Here is a 21,217-nt window from a genome sequence, read left to right as displayed (position 1 = left end):
GGGCACAAGTGATCTGGAGGGGGATGGGGAAGAGGGAGGCCTCCAATTAGGGAAGGGGAGGGAGACAGAGTAATACAGAAGGAGGATAAAATCAAGGTCAGGACGCCTGAAAAGTCTCCCTTAAAGTCAGCGCAGGAGCCTCAGGGTCCTACCTGGATCAGGGACCTCATGTTGGCAAAGTGCGTGTCCATGGCACCTCCGTGGGGGAAGTTTTGGTTCATCCTCTTCATGAGCTCCGTGAAGCAGCTAAAGGCCAGGGCCTCTGGGGACAGAGCAGGACAAAGCATTATCCAGACCACTGCCTCAGGCACTGGGGCTCCTGAGAGACAGTGGAAAGCCCAGAGCAGAGGCCATGATCACATGAGAAACAGATGGGTGGGAAGGGCTCAGTGGAGGCCATGCCCTTGGATGCTCAGCAACCTGTAGTGTGTCACACAGGTCTTGCTTCAGAGACACTGGGAGGAACAGTCTCTCTCAGACATAGACACGACTGAAAGCTCTCCATTGGTTGGGACACAAAGCCCATGCTGCTTTGCTGGTCTCCATAGTTCTTTCCTTCAGAATTCTACTGATTCATGGAATTCTCAACTCTGGAAGTCACTGTATTCAAGAGCAACTGCTGGGGGCTGGGGAGACCACTAAGTGGCTATAAGCCCTGTCTGTTCTCCCAAAGGACCCAGGTTTAATTCCCAGCACTCACATGGCAGCTCACAACTGTCTGTAACTGCAGTTCCAGGGGATCTGATGCCCTCACAGAGATTTACATGCAGGCAAAACACCGCTGTACATAAAATAAAAATAAATTATTTTTTTAAAAAGCAACTGTCAACATAGCAAGAGCTTTGGTTGATGTTATGTAAAGAAGGGACAAACTCCTTCGGCAAATGCTGCCTGGAATATCTATTTACATATATTAAGAAAGTAGGGGTCAATGGTTAAGAGCACTGGCTGTTCTTCTAGAGGACCTGGGTTTGATTCCCAGCACCCACATGGGAGTTCACAATCATCTGTAATTCAGTTCCAAGGGATCTGTCACCTTCTTCTGATCTCCACTGTAGGCACGTGGTGCACAAAAACATAATCAGGCAAAATACTCATACAGCAAATAAAAATAAACAAAACCTCAAAAATTGAAAAAAGAAAGCAAAGCCTCTGAGAAATTCTGTAGAAACTTGACATACTGGACTGCGTTTGAAAATCTTATTTGAAAATGGTAGTTTTCCTAGTTTCTCTTAGTGACCTTGGGGAGATAATGCTATTGGAAGCTCCTCAAAGACATTGGATCCCACTCAGGTTTAAAAGGAATCAGGGCAGATTACAGAAACTGTGAGCAGTAGATGTCTTCAGAGTCTGGCGGCCCGTCACCCTGGTGCTGTATTGCCTGGCCTACTTGTCACGATTACGGTCACCCTGACATGCAGCTGACTACCGTCTCTCACAGCACCAAACCTCCACTGTTCTGATTCCTTCATGCCTTCAAAGCCCGGACCATCTGGGAGACTGCTTAGCTCACCAAGTTTGGCTGCCAGTCTTAGCCCCAGTGGACCAGTTGTTGCTTGCTGAGTTACTGTAAGATTCCACAACATCGACCATCCCAGCAAAGTGACCCGCATTCCCCTGAAAGCTCTCTTCTAAGAGTGAAGAGTGTTGTCATTTTGGTTTTCTGGGATCAAGTTCAAGTGTGCTTCTTGTGTGGGCAAGTGAGGCAGGTCTTCCATCTTTTGCATGTGTGTTTCCTGTCGCAGCAGCTGCTAACTTGACATGACTGAGCTTGTGGAGTTGAATTGACTGAACTCCAGTTAGTTAGCTGAGTGTCAACTGCAAACCCTAATTTCAGGACTCAGTTGCAGCCCAGAAATCTACATGCAGGCCCTGGTGAAGGCGCCAAAGCGCTCTCTCTCTCTCTCTCTCTCTCTCTCTCTCTCTCTCTCTCTCTCTCTCTCTCTCTCTGTCTCTCTCTCTCTGTGTGTGTGTGTGTGTGTGTGTGTGTGTGTGTGTGTGTGTGTGTGTGTGACTTGTGGCAGTCAGTTCCCTCCTTTCACCACGTGAGTCCCAGAGGTTAAACTCAGGTCATCAGGCTTGGTGGCAATGCCTTTACCCACCAAGTCATCTCGCCACCACAGTTGGGGATTCTGACAGGGCTTTCCCGAGTTCACACACAGTACAGAGGACAATGTTCCTCGCCAGCACCAAGCCTTCCAGCTGCAACGGGAGATGTGCCCCCCTTTCTGCTTCCTCTCCTCTGACTGACAATGTTTTGTGGTGTTCGATGGATAAGCCACACCCTTTTAAAGGTAGTGAAAACACTTCTTTCTTTAGGAGACATGACACATGGACTCATCATCTTAATTTCACCTTAGGATTGCTTGGCTCAGTTGTGTAAAAATACAAGTCTATGCTTGCGTTCCCCAAGACTCACTTGCTCTTTTTCTTACTCTTTGGATTTCATCCTAAAGTCAAATCATCCAGAACAGGACACACCAAGAATGGTTTTAATTCCTTTCCAATTCTTCTCCCCGCCTCTTTTAATGTTTTGAGACAGGACCTCATGTAGCCCATGCTTGCCTTAAATTCACCTTGGTCAAGGATGACTTTGAACCTCTCATCCTCTGGAGAGCCGGGACCACAAGCATGGCTACCACACCCTGCCCGTTTTTTATAGTCAGGTGATGTGGGATTCCCTTCTGCATGCTGTGAATATATTTTATTACCACTGGCTAATAAAGAAGCTTCTTCAGCCTATAGCAGGACAGAATATAGAAAGGCAGGAAATCCAAGCAGAGGTAGAGGAGGAGATAAGGCAGAGTAAGGGAGACTCCATGTAGCTGCCAAAGGAGAAAGACGTCGGAACCTTACCAGTAGGCCACAGCCTCGTGGTGATACATAGATTAATAGAAATGGGTTAATTTAAGATGTAAGAGCTAGTTAAAAATAACCCTGAGTCATTGGCCAGTGTTGTAATTAATAAAGTTTTTATGTGATTATTCGTGTCTGGTGGCTGGGAAATGATCATGCAACTGGCGTCTACATTCAGGTGATGCATTATATTGATTGCATTATATTATATTGTATTATATTATATTAATTGTATTATATTATGTTATAATGATTATATTGATTGATGCTCAGATATTAAACTGTCTTTGCAGTTCTGGGACAAACCCCAATTGGTCATATTGTCTAATTCTTTATATATTGTTGGATTGAATTTGTTAATTATTTTGTGGGGGGGCAGGGGAGGAGAGCTTGTGAAGAGCTACCCTTCAATCTTACACTGTTTGGTAGAGTTTATACGAGGGGCACCATCTGGACCAGGTCAGAGGCTCTGGTAGAGTTTATACGAGGGGCACCAGGGGACCAGGTCAGAGGCTCTGGTAGAGTTTATACGAGGGGCACCAGGGGACCAGGTCAGAGGCTCTGATAGAGTTTATATGAGGGGCACCATCTGGACCAGGTCAGAGGCTCTGATAGAGTTTATATGAGGGGCACCATCTGGACCAGGTCAGAGGCTCTGGTAGAGTTTATACGAGGGGCACCAGGGGACCAGGTCAGAGGCTCTGATAGAGTTTATATGAGGGGCACCATCTGGACCAGGTCAGAGGCTCTGGTAGAGTTTATACGAGGGGCACCATCTGGACCAGGTCAGAGGCTCTGGTAGAGTTTATACGAGGGGCACCAGGGGACCAGGTCAGAGGCTCTGGTAGAGTTTATATGAGGGGCACCATCTGGACCAGGTCAGAGGCTCTGGTAGAGTTTATACGAGGGGCACCAGGGGACCAGGTCAGAGGCTCTGGTAGAGTTTATATGAGGGGCACCATCTGGACCAGGTCAGAGGCTCTGATAGAGTTTATACAAGGGGCACCATCTGGACCAGGTCAGAGGCTCTGGTAGAGTTTATATGAGGGGCACCATCTGGACCAGGTCAGAGGCTCTGATAGAGTTTATACAAGGGGCACCATCTGGACCAGGTCAGAGGCTCTGGTAGAGTTTATACGAGGGGCACCATCTGGACCAGGTCAGAGGCTCTGGTAGAGTTTATATGAGGGGCACCATCTGGACCAGGTCAGAGGCTCTGGTAGAGTTTATACGAGGGGCACCATCTGGACCAGGACAGAGGCTCTGGTAGAGTTTATACAAGGGGCACCATCTGGACCAGGTCAGAGGCTCTGGTAGAGTTTATATGAGGAGCACCAGGGGACCAGGTCAGAGGCTCTGGTAGAGTTTATACGAGGGGCACCATCTGGACCAGGACAGAGGCTCTGGTAGAGTTTATACAAGGGGCACCATCTGGACCAGGTCAGAGGCTCTGGTAGAGTTTATATGAGGAGCACCAGGGGACCAGGTCAGAGGCTCTGGTAGAGTTTATACGAGGGGCACCATCTGGACCAGGTCAGAGGCTCTGGTAGAGTTTATACGAGGGGCACCATCTGGACCAGGACAGAGGCTCTGGTAGAGTTTATACGAGGGGCACCATCTGGACCAGGTCAGAGGCTCTGGTAGAGTTTATATGAGGGGCACCATCTGGACCAGGTCAGAGGCTCTGGTAGAGTTTATATGAGGAGCACCAGGGGACCAGGTCAGAGGCTCTGGTAGAGTTTATACGAGGGGCACCATCTGGACCAGGACAGAGGCTCTGGTAGAGTTTATACGAGGGGCACCAGGGGACCAGGTCAGAGACTCACTACAGCCAGGTGGACCTCAGCACGGTGCACTGTGGGATGTCTCATAGTACTGGGCTTGGGATGAGTTCACCAGGCTGTGCAACTGTCCTGACCCAGTCCACAGAGACACAAGTAAGGCTAACCCTTCCTCTCCCACAGAGCAGGGGGACACACTTAACTCACCATCATCCAGGATGACCAGCAGTGGGGCCAGAAGGTCACACATGCCCTGGACGTAGCCAATCTCAATGTGTTGCCAGATGTAGCTGCAGAAGAAACAGGGCACAATGAGGGTGCCACAGCCTACAGCTCACATTCCTGTCCCCTCCCAGCCTGCTTCTTCCAAACTCTCCTTGCTCCTTTCTCCCATCTGGTCCTCCATCCCTCAGTATGATGCCCACATTCAGTGTCCCACACATCCTAGGTGCAGTCACCAGGGCAACCCTGCCCAAGAGGGCCTCACAGAGCACAGGACTCTCCACAAGTACTGCCACCCAGGGGCGCTGTCGTGGGTGCATGAGCTCTTCTCCTCCTTCATCTCCTCCTCCCAGACCCACACATGACTTTCAAGTGCCTCTTCTCTGGCTACCAGGAGGAATTCTTCACTTTGCACAAATACATGACTCACTAAAGTCTCTAGGAATTTGCCCTACTGATTCCCTCTGTGTCTGCCAGGAATTTGGATCAGTCGCTATGAATAACCAGCTTTGACCCACTGGGCCTGGACAACATCCTCTGCCCTGTGTGCACCTAGAATCTCTAAACCTTAAAGCGATCGTGTGAAGTGGGTCTCATCAAGATCATGTTTCTCTGGTGAGGAGACTGAGGCACAGAGAAGCAACGGACACACCCACAGTCCAGTGACAGTTAGTGCTAAGGGTCATGTTGGGAAAGGAGTAAAGGCTAGTCTACTTCATGGTGGCCACTGGGAAATCATCTTGGTTACACATTAATAGGTCTAGGAAGCCACAGCCCACTGTGGGCAGCACCATTCCTCAGGCAGGAGATCCTGGACCATGTGTGTAGAGGGAGCTAAGCCCTAAGGAGCACGCATGCCTCTGTTCTCTTTGCTCCTGACCTTCAGTTTGTCCTATATTATTACTGGTACTATGAATAAAATAAAACTTCATATCAGAGTGGTAGCAGCCACAGGAACCAAAGCTGCAGCTGGATTTCCTACAGCCCCCACTTTCCCACCCCACCCCACATGTCTCCCATCCTCCATCCCCATCCTCCATCACCTCATCTCTCACCCACCCCTCCTCTCCGCCCCAATCTCCCCCTCCCTGCTCCCGCACTGCCCCTCCCACTCCCCCAACCGCAGCCACCTGCACATGATGTTCCTCAGCTTCTCCAGGTTGGCAGCTGTGAAGTACCAGTAGCTGCGGTCACACCTCTGCACGTCTTTCTCAATGCGGTGGAGGTTCACTGTGTACAGGTCCAGTAGCTCCGGCTGTGGGCGGGAGAGGAACGAAGGGGACACTGACCCCAAGAACTACTTCCAGGCCTCACCTCCCAACAGTTCACTCCAGAGTTGGCTTTCTTTGTTTCCTGGGAAAGTTATTTTCACTTTGCATGATGTAAAAGTATTTGTTTGCAACCAGGTCTCATGATGTAGCCCAGGCTGGTCTGGAACTCATAGTCCTCCTGCCTCAACACCTAGAGTGCTGGGACTGCAGGCACACACAGAGTGCATCAGAACAGAATAGTAAACAAATATATTTAATACATTTAAAAGTGGCACAAAGCTGTCACCTCAGTCCTCAGGAGCCTGAGGCAGGAGAATTGCTGTAAGTTAGAAGTTGGGTTACAGAGTGAACTCAAGGCCAGCCCAGGCTGCATCATGAGCCTCTGTCTGAGAAACAAGGAAACGAAAACAGAGTAGGGACAGGAGCCAGATTCTTAGAGTCCAGCAGGGATCTCACAGCACACAGGAGAAAAATAATAAGTCACGTGAAAAAGACATCTGGCTCACACTAGGCACACAGACTGAAAACAGACATGTTTGGTTGCACTGAAGATCAAACCCCAGATCCAGCACACGCCAGGCAGGTCATGAGCTGCACTCCCTGCTCCAGCAGCAGACACCGCTGAAGAGAGAGCCAGGAGCTGGAGACCCAGGGGAAGGTGACTGTTAAGAGGAAAGTGAGAAGGGCATGGGAGGTGTCCCAACAAAGACCCAGCCAGAAGTGCAGGAGGAGAGAAGAAATGTCGAAGCAGCAAGAGCAGTGTACCAACAGGTAGGACACTACAGGACCGACTGAGTCACAAGCCCAACAAACCCTGGCTGGGAAGAAAGGGAGACTTGCACGAGAAAGAGTGGCATACAGTGACAAAAAGAGACCCCTTATACACACAGGTACATTGTGTGTCTGTGTGTTTCTGTGCATCTGTGTGCATATGTGCCTGTGTATGTCTGTGTGTGTCTGTATGTGTATGTCTGTGTGTGAATGTGCCCTTATATGTGTGTCTGTATCTCTGTGTATGTCTATGTATGTTTGTATGCATGTGCATTTGTCTGTATGTGTGTGTCTGTGTGACTGAGTGTGTGTCTGTGTGACTGTGTGCGTGTGCATCTGTATGTGTATACCCGTGTGTGAGTGTGCACTTATATGTGTCTCTGTATCTCTGTGTATGTCTATGTGTGCTTGGATGCATGTGCATTTGTCTGTGTGTGTGTGTGTCTGTGTGTCTGTGTAACTGTGTGTATGTGGTATGAGTGTGTGTGTGTGTTACTGGGGATCTAACCCAGTGCTCTTTGCAGAGTAGGTAAGTGCTCGCCACTGAGCTACATAATCCATCCTGGTTTTTACTTGTTCATTGATTTTGTTACTGTTTGTTCTAAGATGGGGTATGTGTAGACCAGGCTGTACTGGAACTCACTCTGTAGAGGCCTGCCTCTGCCTCTCAAGTGTTGGGATATGGTGTGGGAAGTCCTTTTGTATATGTGTTGTTTTCATTGGTTAATAAAGAAGCTGCTTTCAGCCAATGGCTTAACAGAATATAGCCATGCTGGAAGGAATATATATATATATATATATATATATATATATATATATATATATATATATATATATATAGAGAGAGAGAGAGAGAGAGAGAGAGAGAGAAGAGAGAGAGTAGGCAGAATCAGGAGATACTATGTAGCCCTGTGAGAGACAGATGCTGGGGACGAAACTTTACCCAGTAAGCCACAGTGACGTGATGATACACAGATTAATGTAAATGGGTTAGTTTAGGATACAAGAGTTAGCTAGCAATACGTTTAAGCTATTGGCCAAAGAATATTGCAAATACTGTTTGTATTTTTTCTACAGTTTCTGTGTGATTATTTTTGGGATGAGCAGCCTAGAATGGATGAGCAGCCTCCCCCAACAGGGATAAAAGTTGTGTGCCACTGTGCCTGGTCTACTGTGCTTTGATGATGATGATGATGATGTGATGTGATGTGATGATGATGTGATGATGTGATGTGATGATGATGATGTGATGATGATGATGTGATGATGATGATGTGATGATGTGATGATGATGATGTGATGATGATGATGTGATGTGATGATGATGATGTGATGATGATGATGTGATGATGATGATGATGATGATGTGATGATGATGATGTGATGGTGATGATGATGATGATGTGATGATGATGATGATGATGTGATGATGATGATGTGATGATGTGATGATGATAATGATGATGATGTGATGATGATGATGTGATGATGTGATGATGATGATGATGATGTGATGATGATGATGAAGATGATGTGATGATGATGATGACGTGATGATGATAATATGATGATGTGATGATGATGATGATGGTGATGATGATGATATGATGATGGTGATGTGATGATGATGATGTGATGGTGATGATGATGATGATGTGATGATGTGATGATGGTGATGTGTTGATGATGATGTGATGGTGATGATGATGATGATGTGATGATGATGATGATGGTGATGATGATGATGTGATGATGATGATGATGGTGATGATGATGATGTGATGATGATGATGTGATGGTGATGATGATGATGGTGATGTGATGATGGTGATGTGATGATGATGATGACGTGATGATGATGTGATGGTGATGATGATGTGATGATGATGATGATGATGTGATGATGATGATGATGATGATGATGATGTGATGATGATGATGTGATGATGATGATGTGATGATGATGATGATGGTGATGATGATGTGATGATGTTGATGTGATGATGGTGATGATGATGATGATGATGATGATGTGATGATGATGATGATGTGATGATGATGATGTGATGATGATGATGTGATGATGATGATGTGATGATGATGATGATGATGATGATGTGATGATAATGATGACGGTGATGATGATGATGATGATGATGTGATGATGATGATGTGATGGTGATGATGATGTGATGATGATGATGTGATGATGATGTGATGATGATGATGTGATGGTGATGATGATGATGATGTGATGATGATGATGGTGGTGATGATGATAATGATGATGATGTGATGATGTGATGGTGATGATGTGATGTGAGCTCTTGGTGTGGAATCTGCAGAATTTACTGGCTGAGGTATGACCCCAGCCCCTAAAAGAGAATATTTGGAAAGGGAGAAAACCCCTCTTTAAATATATGACTGTTAGACAGGCTTCCTGACATCAAGGATAGACTTGGAAGGAGTGGGGCAGAGTCTTCAAAGGGCAGGTACTCCTCTCCTTGGGATGGGGTTACAGAGGATAAACTCAGTTGCAGTTGAAATACAGTAAAAGTTAAAAACTGTGTGGCCCGTACCTAACCTATGAGCATCCAGCTGATGACAGAGTATGCCAGAGAGCCAGAGGGTCCCTCGAGATTGAGTGGCCTGGGGAGCTGTAGCCACTGCCCCACCCTGCGGGGAGAAATAATGATGCATACACTAGTGCAGGGAAAGATCTGAATGCCAACTTAATGTCTGCTTCCGACAGAATACATTCCTCACCACTGTGAAGTTGAAAACCATAAATGGAACCATCACACACCAGGGACCATCTGTTGTGTGGATAAGGCTCTTGTACACTGTAAAGATCTGTCACTCGTATTGGTTTAATAAAATGCTGACTGGCCAGTAGTCAGGCAGGAAGTATAGGTGGAGCAACCAGACTAGGAGAATTCTGGGAAGAGGAAAGGCAGAGGTACAGTTGCCAGTCAGACACAGAGGATGCAAGATGAGAATGCCTCATTGAGAAAAGGCACCAAGCTCTGTGACTAAATATAGATAAAAATTATGGGTTACTTTAAGTTGTAAGAGCTAGTTACTAACAAGCCCAAGCTAATAGGACAAACAGTTTATAAATCTGTGTGTTTCTTTGGGACAGAATGGCTACAGGACCAGGTGGGACAAAACCTTCTGTCTATTAATGGTACCCATACGTTTGGCAAGAATTTTCACATAAAACCTGAGAAAGCTTTTTTAAAAAAGGATTCTAGATAGACAAGAACAGAGTTAAGTGTCGTTTCTAGGTAACCATCTTTTCTCCAATAGGTTCTGTTTGCTGGTGGCAAGCAGAGGTGCAGCTCCTTTAGGAGAGGCTTCCTGACTAAGCATTAGCAGCAAGAACCTCACAGCTCTTTCAAGAGGCTCTGCCATCAAACATTTAAGTGGTGTTTATGAGCAGTCGGCATCAGGCTTCTTGGTGATGGTATGGACCTAGAAACTCCACAGAGTCATGACAATAAATCTGGCTCCTGCAGTACGTCTGCCATGAAACTAGACTCTCAAAAAGCTAAGGAATGGGATGCAACCAGCCACCAAAGTCACAGCTTTAATCCTATCCATATCACTTAGCAGAGTAAAGACTTATGTAGTCAGAAAAAGATAGAGAGATACAGTAAAGACAGATTCAGACAAAATAAAACTCTCTAAACGGGTTTATAGTGCTTTAAAAATATATGTAGATTTGGGAGAGAAAAAAGGGTAGAGAAAGTCCTTTAAAAAAAAGAAATAGGGTAGTTGGGTGCTGTGGACCATGCCTTTAATCCTAGCACTTGGGAGGCAGAGGCAGGCAGATCTCCGTGAGTTTGAGGCCAGCCTAGTCTACAGAGTGAGTTCCAAGACAGTCAAAGATACACATAGAAACTTTGTCTGAAAAAAATTAAAAAAAATAAAAGAAAAGATATAGAGTAAAAAAAGAGGCACATAATGATGGAAAATACACAGAGAATCTAGATACTATATGTTATTGTGTTGTCTTTGAATTGTTTGACTGCTGAGGAAGGAGCAACAGCTGCTAAAAGACATTTGATTATTAATGCTGCTGAATTAATCCAACCTATATATTTTAAAAATATCTTGACTTCAAATTAAAGTCAAAAGACATGTTACTTTGAAGAAGAGGTTCTGCTTTTATTTCCACAGGAAATGAGAAGCTGTGGATGCATTCTCAGTTAAAAAAAATCAGATTTGACCAAGGAAGATCCCCTGAGAAATCCCCAGTGGGAACAGATGATCCAGATGACCCAATGTTTCAAGCACCTCTGTAGCAGTTTCCTCTGAGTTTTACATCAAGAAGAACAGCCTTGAGACTGCTAGCTGAGATGACCCAGCCAGTCAGGCCTTAATCATAATCCTAAATTTTCTTTGGGTCCCATGAGATTATCAGTGTCCCCAATTAGTAGGAAGTATCCTAGAAAACTATGCCCACATTACCCAAAATGGATTATGAATGTTTATCTTTGTTTAGCATGTTGGTTACAAGTTGTTATGGACAATGGTCAGGAAAAATGCTAAACAAAGTTGATTAGATTCAGGGTCTTGTTTTGAAAAGAAAAAAAGAGAAGAGAAAAAAAAAGAAAAAAAACTGCTGTGGGATAATGCTCTTGTACCCTGTAAAGATTTGTCAAACATACTGCTTTTATAAAATGCTGATTGGCCAGTAGTCGGGCAGAAAGTATAGGTGGGGTAACCAGACCAGGAGAATTCTGGGAAGGGGAAAGACAGAGATGTAGTCACCAGTCAGATGCAGAGAAAGCAAGACGAGAATGCCTTAGTGAGAAAATACCAAGCATAGCTAAACCTAGGCAAGAATTATGACTTAATTTAAATTGTAAGTGCTAGATAATAATAGGCTTGAGCTAATAGGTCAAACAGTTTATAATTAATATAAGCCTCTACGTGTTTCTTTGGGACTAAACAGCTGCAAAACCAGACAGAAACTTCCATGTATAATCTGTGCAAACATGGCAGCCATGTGCCCCTGCACTCAGTAAAGGGATAGATGTCAGGATGAGGGAAGGAACATCATTCAGGATGAACACGCATGAGGGAATCTTCCTAAGAGATTCTTCAGCAGCTGAGGAGATGGCTCAGTCAGTAAAGGACTTGTCTGGCAAGTATGAGAGCCCATGTTCAGACCTCAAACACCCATGTAGAAAGCCAGGCGTGGGGACACATGCTTGCTCTCTCAGAGCTGAGGAGCAGGACCCAGGGGGATCCCTGAGGCTTGCTAGCCAGCTAGCCTGGCTGAATTGATGAACTACAGCCCAGGGAGAGACATGCTTAACAAAAAGGAAGGCTCCTGAAGACCTGCTCCTGAGGGTATCTCTGGTGTTTGCACACACCATCACATACATGCCAAGGTCCACAGACCTGATTCCAAAACCACAAAGAAGGAACGTCACAGAATAGGCAGGGTCCCGGCCCTGCAGCCTGTGACATCAGATGGGATGAAGAAGCATATGGAAGTCATGATGGCATATACTCCAACAAAACACGGTTATAAACTAAGGAAGAAAAGAGCCATAGGAGAGAAGATACTGGGGCCCTTTGGGGCCCACCCGCCTCTGTTTCCACACTAGAGATGTGTGTCCATCCAGAGAAACGGGTGGGACTCATGGCTCAGTACTTCACTTTCTCCCACACTCGTTCTGCTCTGTGAGCCCCCTGCCATTGCCCACACTGCCCATTCCAATGCTAGGCTCTGCCACACAGTTGGCTTCAGCCATCGATGCCAGTGCTGTGAGTGAGCCAGACAGAGCAGGGGCTTAAAATATATATGGGCACATCGGGTCTCTCTGCTTAACATCTGCCTTTGCCATGAGTACTAGCCTACGTTTGCCTAGGTTAGCCCAGGTTAGCCTGCCGGAAGATGAAACACAGACCAACCCCTGACTGCCAATGTCATAATGAGCCTAGCTTGGGGCACAGCTTCTCAGCTGGCCCACAGACCATTTGCCACAGAGGCAAATGTAGGGCCCAGTGCTGGTTGGCAAAAGTGGCTGGCCTTGGGTAACTGGTAACAGCAAGGATGTGGAAGCTGATGACATCGTGGAGAAAGTGGGTTTGTTTCTGAACTTTGCTTTAGGTTGTTCAACCAAAGTCTGTGAGAGCAGAGGTTAGCCTTAGCTACCAGAGGTCAAGGCCACCTCTGAGGAGGCTCCAGGGTGCAGCTGGGGAGCTGAGGCTCTGGGAGGGGACTTGTGCCATAGCCAGGAGAAGGGATGGAGTCAGGTTTCCTGGCTCCTAGCTCAGCAGCCCTTCATGTTACAACGATGACCCCCTGTGATGGGGGGAATGAAACAAACGGTGACCAGTCTCACCCTCATCAGGGAAAGACCCAGTGACTTACAGAGTAGGTGACGCCGCTGGAAGACACAGGCGATGCCTCGTTGTTGGCAGAGGAGGTCACAGCCAGAGAAGCCAGGGCAGGGAAGAGGCTCTCCATCTCCGGCTCCTCAGAGAGGTTGTCCTCACTGTCAGCCCGGCCGTGCTTGTCTGTCTCGCCGGGCCAGCCCTCCATCATGGCGCCATCCTTCTCAGGCAGGGCCACGTCCAGGCTGCCAGGGATGGACATGAACTCCTCCATGCTCTCGTTGGCAAGGAGATCACTCTCAAGACTATCTTGCACCGCCAGCTCCTCCCGGGGGGCTTCGTCCCGGGAAGTGGTGGCTTCGCTGCTCTGTCCGTCTTCTATGCTGCTGTCTCCAGGTCGAAACACAGCGGGGAGGCTGCGCTGGGCGTCCAAGACACTGTCTTCAGTGCTAAGGCTGGGCTCGGAGTGCTCAGAGAGGCCGGACGAGAAGTTGTGGGACGAAGGGTGCCCAGAGTCTGGGGAGCAAGTGCCATTTGCCAGGTTCCCGTTGGGGACTTTGGGCTGTTTCTCCTCTGACCTGCCTTCTACCTCTGTCTGTTCCACTTCATCCACAGACTCAAATACCTGAGGAACGGGGCACACAGATAGGCAGGTCAGGGTGTGCAGGGCAACTCAGTTTAAAGCATCAACTTAATATCCAACAACAGGGATGTTTCGGGATAGATTTACATGTAGTGGAAAAGCATGCAGTCAGTACAAAGGCAGTGTGCTCTTCTTAATGAAAGTCAACAGCCCAAGTGCTGAGATTATGTTGGGCAATTCAAGAGGTCAATAGGGACATGCAGTTTGGGGAGAAGGTTGCTTTTCACCAAACAGACGTCTAATATTGGGTTTATTTGTGGTTCTCTGTGCCCTTCAGCTGTAACCCTCAAGGTCACAGAAAACATCAGGTTCCAAAGCCTCACACTGATCTTCTGTGCGGCCACCATCAACCTCAGTTCACTGGGTCTATTTCTGCATTTTTGTGTGCAGTGCTGGGACCTCTTACAGACGACGTCAATGCACACACACACAGATTTTTCTACCCACGAGGTGACATTCTGTGCATGTTTTTATACTTTTCTCTAAAAACAGCTATTTTATTTTTTTATTTATGTGTCTACGTGTATATGCCCACATGAGTGCAGGTGCCCTTGGAGTCCAGAAGAGGGCACCAGATTTCCTGGGGTTACACCTGGGTTGTGAGGCACCTCATACAGGTGTGGGGAACTGAACTTGGGTTCTCTGCAAGAGCAGTTCATGCTCTCACCCACTGAGACATCGCTCCAGACTGCTTTGTGCTTTTCTTTCTGTTTGGTGAGGCTCCAGATGGGGTAAGCTTTACTAGTGATGCCCAAAGCTGTGGAACAATACATCTGCTGGCTGGCGTTTACGTGGGATCTTAAGAACCACCAGCTCTTGCTCTACATTAGGTATGTGTATGTGTAAAGGCACCCAGAAGGTTCTGGAAGGCCACACAGGAGACATGATGATTGTAGTGATGATTGTAGCACTGCTCCAAGGGAGGACAGAGGCGATGGAGACAAAAGCAAAGTGCAGGTGTGAGGTGTGACGTCTTACAGGAGAGAAGGCTTGTGTTCAGCCTCCAAATTCACAGAGGCTGGGTCCGAGATTCAACCAATGCTGAGCAAAAATACCCCGCAAGCCACTGCACCTGCACAGACCGGGCTCAGGCACCTGTCCTTCCTTCCTAATGACATAGCCCGATGGCTATTTCTATGTCATTTTACACTGCACTACTCTATGAGTGACCTGAAGGATGCATCCCATCACTGTGGATTCAAGAAGGCTGCAGGCGCTTGTGCGACTTAGAGAGCACACTCCAATACAGCCATAAAAAGCCCCAGACAGACCCAGTGGTGGTGGTGTACTCGGGAGGCAGAGGCAGATAGATTTCTGTGAGTTCGAGGCCAACCTGGTCTACAGAGTGATTTCCAGGTCAGGCTCCAAAGCTACAGAGAAACCCTATGTGTGGGGGGAGCCCAACACACAACACGTCAAGCAGTGAGAGGCTGGTAAATGATGAACATCCAATCCCTTCAACCCCAGGAGGAAGGGCGGGGCTGGTGTGGATGGGGGGGGCACGAGGGGCAGGGCCTCTGAAAATCACCTGTGTGCTGCTGCTGGAATCGCTCTGCAGTCGGAGGTTCTGGCGGCCTGAGCTGCAGCTCTGGGAGGACTGAGGCGGATAGGAACCAGAGAGACAAAGATGGATGGTCACACTAGGGGCTCCATTCCTTCTGGCTGGCACAAGCTCCCTCCCAGAACCTTTGCTCCTGGCTGCTCCCTGGAGCCTCCTTGGAGATGACCTTGGCCTCTGGGTCCCACCTTCCAGCCTCCACATTAGAGCACCCCACCTTTAACAAACTTGAGAACTTCTGGCTAGGATTTATGTCCTTCCAGAGTAACAGATGGGGCTCACGGTTCAGTTTTTTCTGTCCCACCCTCCCTACTCTGACCCTAGGCTCTGCCACGCAGTCAGCTTCAGTCAGTCTACTTTGGGTTATTTATCTGAGGACTGTGTAAAAGCAGAGATCTGTCTTAGCTACCAGAACATTCTTGAAAGTCCTTGTACATAGTAGGTGTTCAGAACACATTAGCTGAACATATGGAGGGCAGACGCTACACTGGAATCTGATACTGTCTTCTTAGGGCTGTACCCACACCTCCACCATTCCCACTGTTGTGTGCAAGAACTGAGCCCAGAGGGAAGGCACTGGTAAGAGACTCCCTGTGGGCTTTGAACCTATATCTGATTCTGGAGTTTCCCCAATCCCTCCCGCACAAAAGCTAATGGCAAGGCTGCCCCAAGGCTCTGTCCCTCTCACGCTGGCAATCTCTCAGACCAGCTGTCCTTACCTCGTTACTGATGGTAGAGTCCCGGTGCAGCATCCGGTGAAGATGGCTGTCCAGGCTAGCCCCTGAAGAGCACTTGGCCAGGGCGGCAGCGTGGGACTCCCGCTCCCTCTGTCTCACGATAGCCTCACAGCCCAGCCACTCCGACATGGTTTGTGCATAGCAGGCATGGATCTGTTCATCCACCTGTCGGCACATGTGCAAGTCACGTGAGGTGCTGAGCTCCCTGGACTCTGACCTGTCCGCATGTGTGTAGTCAGCACCAACAGATGAGAGCTCCATCCCCACTCTCCTTCTGTCGCTCCTCCTTTTACTAATTCTCCTCTTACACAATCTTACACACCACATGATTTCTCTATTTCCTCATTCGTTTATTCATTACTTAATACATTTGCTCATTAATTTCTTTTAATAAGTACCCACAGTGTACTTAGTACCAAGTCAGGCATATAGATTACAAGATGAGCAAGATTCTGCTATCTATCCACCCATCCACGTACTCATCCACCCACCCATCCACGTACTCATCCACCCACCCATCCACGTACTCATCCACCCACCCATCCACGTACTCATCCACCCACCCATCCACGTACTCATCCACCCACCCATCCACGTACTCATCCACCCACCCATCCACGTACTCATCCACCCACCCATCCATGCGTCCACCTCATCCACTCCCTCCTGTCCATCCATCCACCCATCCATGCATCCACCTCATCCACTCCCTCCTGTCCATCCATCCACCCATCCATGCGTCCACCTCATCCACTCCCTCCTGTCCATCCATCCACCCATCCATGCGTCCACCTCATCCACTCCCTCCTGTCCATCCACCCACCCATCCATGCGTCCACCTCATACACTCCCTCCTGACCATCCACCCACCCATCCATCAGGTTAGGGCCACTCATAGACAGTCGGTGGCATAACAGATGGGATGGTCACTGCTGGAGTTTCTCATTTTCAAGACTGAATATGCCTCCATCACATAACCCAGTAATTTTACCACCAGGCAATTCTCCAACACACAAAGCCTGCACTGGAAGTCAGTTGTGAATAGAGATTCATGGCCGTGCCTAGCTACTGATCAGCTGCTTCAGAGTGAAGCCGTGGCATCTGCACACAGCGATGCTCAGCCATGGAAGGAAGAGCATCACGGTTCTGCTGGAGGTCACCATGTGGGAAACTGAGTAAAGGTCACGTGGGTCCCTGTAGTGCTTCCTACAGATGTGCAGGAGTCCGTAAGACCTCAAGATAGGAGGTCGATTTATTTGAAAGTTCCCTTGTATCATGTTTCTACCACACAGCTCTTTCCTGATGTTCCTGCCTCTCCCCTGTCACCAGCAACACTGCAATAGGCAAGCAGGGCTCCACAGTGCCCAGGTGCACACTGCCCAGCTGCAGAGTACCTGGCCAGGCTCAGAGTACAGCTGTACAGTGCCTATGTGCACAGTGCCCAGGTACACAGTGCCCAAGTCCACAGCACCCAACTCTGCAGCACCTAACTCCATAGCACCCAGCCCCACAGTACCCAGCTCTGTAGCACCCCGCTCCTTTCATTGCCCTCACAGGTGACCAACCTCCTTCCTCTCCATCTCCGTCATCCCAAACTGGTAGTGGCCCAGGAGGAAGGGCCAAACTGCCCTGCGGATCTCGGGCTGGACACCCCCGTAGTAGATTAGCCGCAGCAGCTCTGGCTCCGGGTAAGTCTGTTTGGGAGGAACAAAAGATCTGGTCAATGGAGAAGCCAGTGTGGCCTGCAGCCCTGCAGTCTTGTTTCTGTGGTGAGATCCTGGTGTGAACGAGCATCCTTCCAAATGCCTGTGTTAGTGATGTGGTCCCTAGCTAGGCACTATTGGAAGCTGGTGGGGCCCTGAAGAGCTGGAATCCCATGTCGGTCTTAGGTCACAGTGGAGGAATGGTGGCTCAGCCCCACCCATAGTAAGCCTCTCTGTTTTGCTCCTGCCATGCTGTCCTGTGCTGTCTAGGCCCACAGAGCAACAGGGCCCATCAGATTTAAATCTCTACAATTGTGAGCCAAAATAAATCATTTTTTCTAAGCTGTTCAGTCTGGAAACTGGTTACAGTAACAGAGAGATGACATAATACAGGAGCCTGCAACTAACCTTAGCACAAGAGGAGCTAAACCAGACAACACAAACCATCTACCAGTGGGGGCGTCTGAGGTCAGGGGAGACACACACTGTTGTGTGGAGACAAGGCCGAAGTGTGAGGTGCAGTGGCAAAAAATAAAGATGTGACTGTGTCTAGGGTGAGCCTGTTTTTATGAGGTGACACAAAAGGTGGGCACTGTGTGACCCCAGCATTCAGAGCAGGTCAAGTTGGAAGGTCAAGGTCGTCTTTAGTTACATAGAGTTTAAGGCCAACCAACATGAGACCTCATCTAAAATCAATCAGATAAAGAACCCAAAAGCCAGGAGGGAGAGAAGGAAGAAAGAAGGGGGCAGGGGGAGGAGGCAAGTGCCCAAGGCAGTACCTAATGAACTAGCCTCTCCATTTGATTCATACTCAATCTCATCTTGAGTTAGCTTGAAGAAAATTAAAGTGAAATAAAGCAAACTGAACATTTCCAGCGCCTCCTCTCACATCATCAACCCTGTGCATAGAAAGGGCTTCGGAGGCTTCCTCTGGTGCCGGCTATGCTTTGTTACTTCAAGAAAAGTCACTGGTGCAAGCTTTGCGCCTACAGTGTATCCTTAGGCTGCCAAGAGAACTCTGCCCACCTAAGTAGATAACGCCTGCATAGTTAGCAATCAGAAAATGGGTTGTGGCAAGAACGCAAAGTCTTCATCAGAAATGACTTTCTTTCTTTTAGGGTTGTGGGGAGAATCCCTGGAGAGCCATCTGTATCTCAGCTTTTTTATTCCTTTTTTTTAATTTTATGTACAACAGTGTTTTGACTGAATAATACAAGTGCACAATGTGCATGCAATGCCTGCAGAGGCCAGAAGAGGGCCTGGGATCCCCGGAGCTGGAGTCAGATGGTTGTGAGCTGCCATGTGGGTGCTGGGAATCGAACTCAAGACCTCTGGAAGAGCACCCAGTGCTTTCAACGGCTGAGCCATCTCTCTAGCCCCCTCACTTTTCTGTTTTCTTGGTTTTTTGAAATAGGGTTTCTCTGTAGCCTTGGAGTCTATCCTGGAACTCGCTCTGTAGACCAGACTGGCCTCAAACTTACAGAGATCCACCTGCCTCTGCCTCCTGAGTGCTGGGATTAAAGGCGTGCGCCACGACGACCTGGCTACTTTATAAGAGTTATAAAATCACTCATCTCTAGGCTTATCATTTCCTTGTGAGGAAATTTCAGTAGTTGTATCTCTAGGAGTTTGCGAGTTGTGTTGTTAGTTTGTTGGTACATACATTTTCATAGTATTTGCGTGTTATCTTCCATTCCTTTGCCTGTCGTGTCTATAGTGATGTCTTCTCTTTGACTTCTGATTGTGGTCATCTATGTGCCCTACACACACCCTTGTGGTTCTGATTAAGAAAGTGCTTCCCAGCTTCACTGGTCTTTCCTGAGAGGCAGTTTTATTGCTATTTCTTATCTCTGTTCTCCTCTCTTTGATCTGATTCTGCTTTGATCACTGTTCATCCTTCCTCCTGTCTTCTGCTTGCTTCAGGTTCAGTTTGCTGTCCCCCTCAAGCATTAAGATAGAAGGTTAAGTTATTGACTTTTACATCTTTCTTCATTTTACTTTATAGGTTAAAAAAACAACCTGGACCTTTGTATGTATGTATTTTAAGTGTATGTGTGAGTACCTGCATGAGGTTATGTGCACTATACGCATGCCTGGTGCCCTCAGGGAACTGGAGTCACAGGCCACTGTGAGCTGCCTGCTGTGAGTGCTGGGAACCAAACTCAGGTCCCCTCCAACAAAACCAGTGCTCCTAACCACTGAGCCATCTCTCCAGCCCCTAGACCTCTATAATACTATGCTATGCTAAATTTTAACACTTATTGTTTTATTTATGGTCTTGGTTTCCATTGCTTGCAAATGCCATAACTGCAATTGTTTGCTATGACGAGAAGAGATGACAATGAAAACAGAAAATCCAGTTTCTGGGCTCCTGGATCCACTAGACTCCATTTCCCAGCCTCCTATGTAACTCGGTGGGGTCATAGGACAGTTTCTGGCCAATGGGTATGAGGGGAAGTAATGGAAGCTATTTGCAGGACTGGGCAGGAAGGGAGGGAAGTTGGTGGGTTCCCACAGGCTTCCCAAGAGACACTGAGTGCCAGGGAATGGCAGGTTCACGAGTCTCCCAGGTAAAAAAAGATGTGCACCCATTGACACGGCTCCCAGGGCTGTTCAGTGAGAAATAAGCCCAGTGTTGCCTGGCAACAAGAAAGCAGGTACTGTTTGTTCCTGAGACTCAATGTACCCAGCACACGAAGGTGGTTAAAGCTTGAGAAAGGATCAGGCAGCAGGAGGGAGTAGGAAGTACTGGAGACTCTCTCGCTCATCTATTGTTTCATCCAATTTGACCTTAAACTGGTGTCTCCCAAATTGGATCACAGAAGCACTCCAGGGACTTTAGAAACACAGGCGTGGGCTCCTCTCCCGGAGATGCAGGCTCTGCCAAGCTGAAGCTGTGTAGAAGCCAGTCAGTTCTGTAGCTCCGCAGGAACCAGCAGGCTCACACTGTGGCCGTGGGAGGTTTCAAGAGTACTCTGGCTTATCTGTTTCACGTTTTAATACACAGCAATCTACTTCTAGGAACCCATTCTCAAAATCAAAATGCCAGCCATAGACAGGCATGTGCCAAGTGCTTCTGCCACTGCTCCTGTACCACTGGACAAGAGTCTTTAAAACAAGTGGGGAGAAAGCCAGGCCTGGAGACTGATGTGGGGTGTGTGTGTGTGAATTCAAGGCCAGCCTGGGCTATCTAGTGAGATTCCCACCCCACCCCCCAACCCAGGCAACAACAAATGAGAAGAAAAGGGGAGGAAGAGGAGAGAGAGAGAGAGAGAGAGAGAGAGAGAGAGAGAGAGAGAGAGAGAATTCCTGTCAGCAGGA

General features: G+C 47.9%; 1 protein-coding gene across 2 annotated transcripts in view; it reads right to left on the bottom strand.

The window, feature by feature from the left end:
* Sgsm1 (small G protein signaling modulator 1) overlaps positions 1-21,217 on the bottom strand; it is a 74,127-nt gene that overhangs the window by 11,908 nt on the left and 41,002 nt on the right. For both annotated transcript variants that reach the window (XM_075983339.1, XM_075983331.1), the window contains 7 exons: positions 17,759-17,887; positions 16,176-16,358; positions 15,427-15,495; positions 13,293-13,880; positions 5,990-6,114; positions 4,845-4,927; positions 153-262 (listed from right to left, as the gene is read on the bottom strand). In XM_075983339.1, coding sequence (XP_075839454.1) covers positions 153-262; positions 4,845-4,927; positions 5,990-6,114; positions 13,293-13,880; positions 15,427-15,495; positions 16,176-16,358; positions 17,759-17,887 — 1,287 coding nt within the window. The remainder of the gene's footprint in view (positions 1-152; positions 263-4,844; positions 4,928-5,989; positions 6,115-13,292; positions 13,881-15,426; positions 15,496-16,175; positions 16,359-17,758; positions 17,888-21,217) is intronic.

This window comes from Microtus pennsylvanicus, chromosome 1 (assembly GCF_037038515.1).
Source record: "Microtus pennsylvanicus isolate mMicPen1 chromosome 1, mMicPen1.hap1, whole genome shotgun sequence".
NCBI classification, from domain to species: domain Eukaryota; kingdom Metazoa; phylum Chordata; class Mammalia; order Rodentia; family Cricetidae; genus Microtus; species Microtus pennsylvanicus.
Note: the sequence above shows the minus strand (reverse complement) of the source record. Positions and strands in the feature narration are given on the sequence as shown.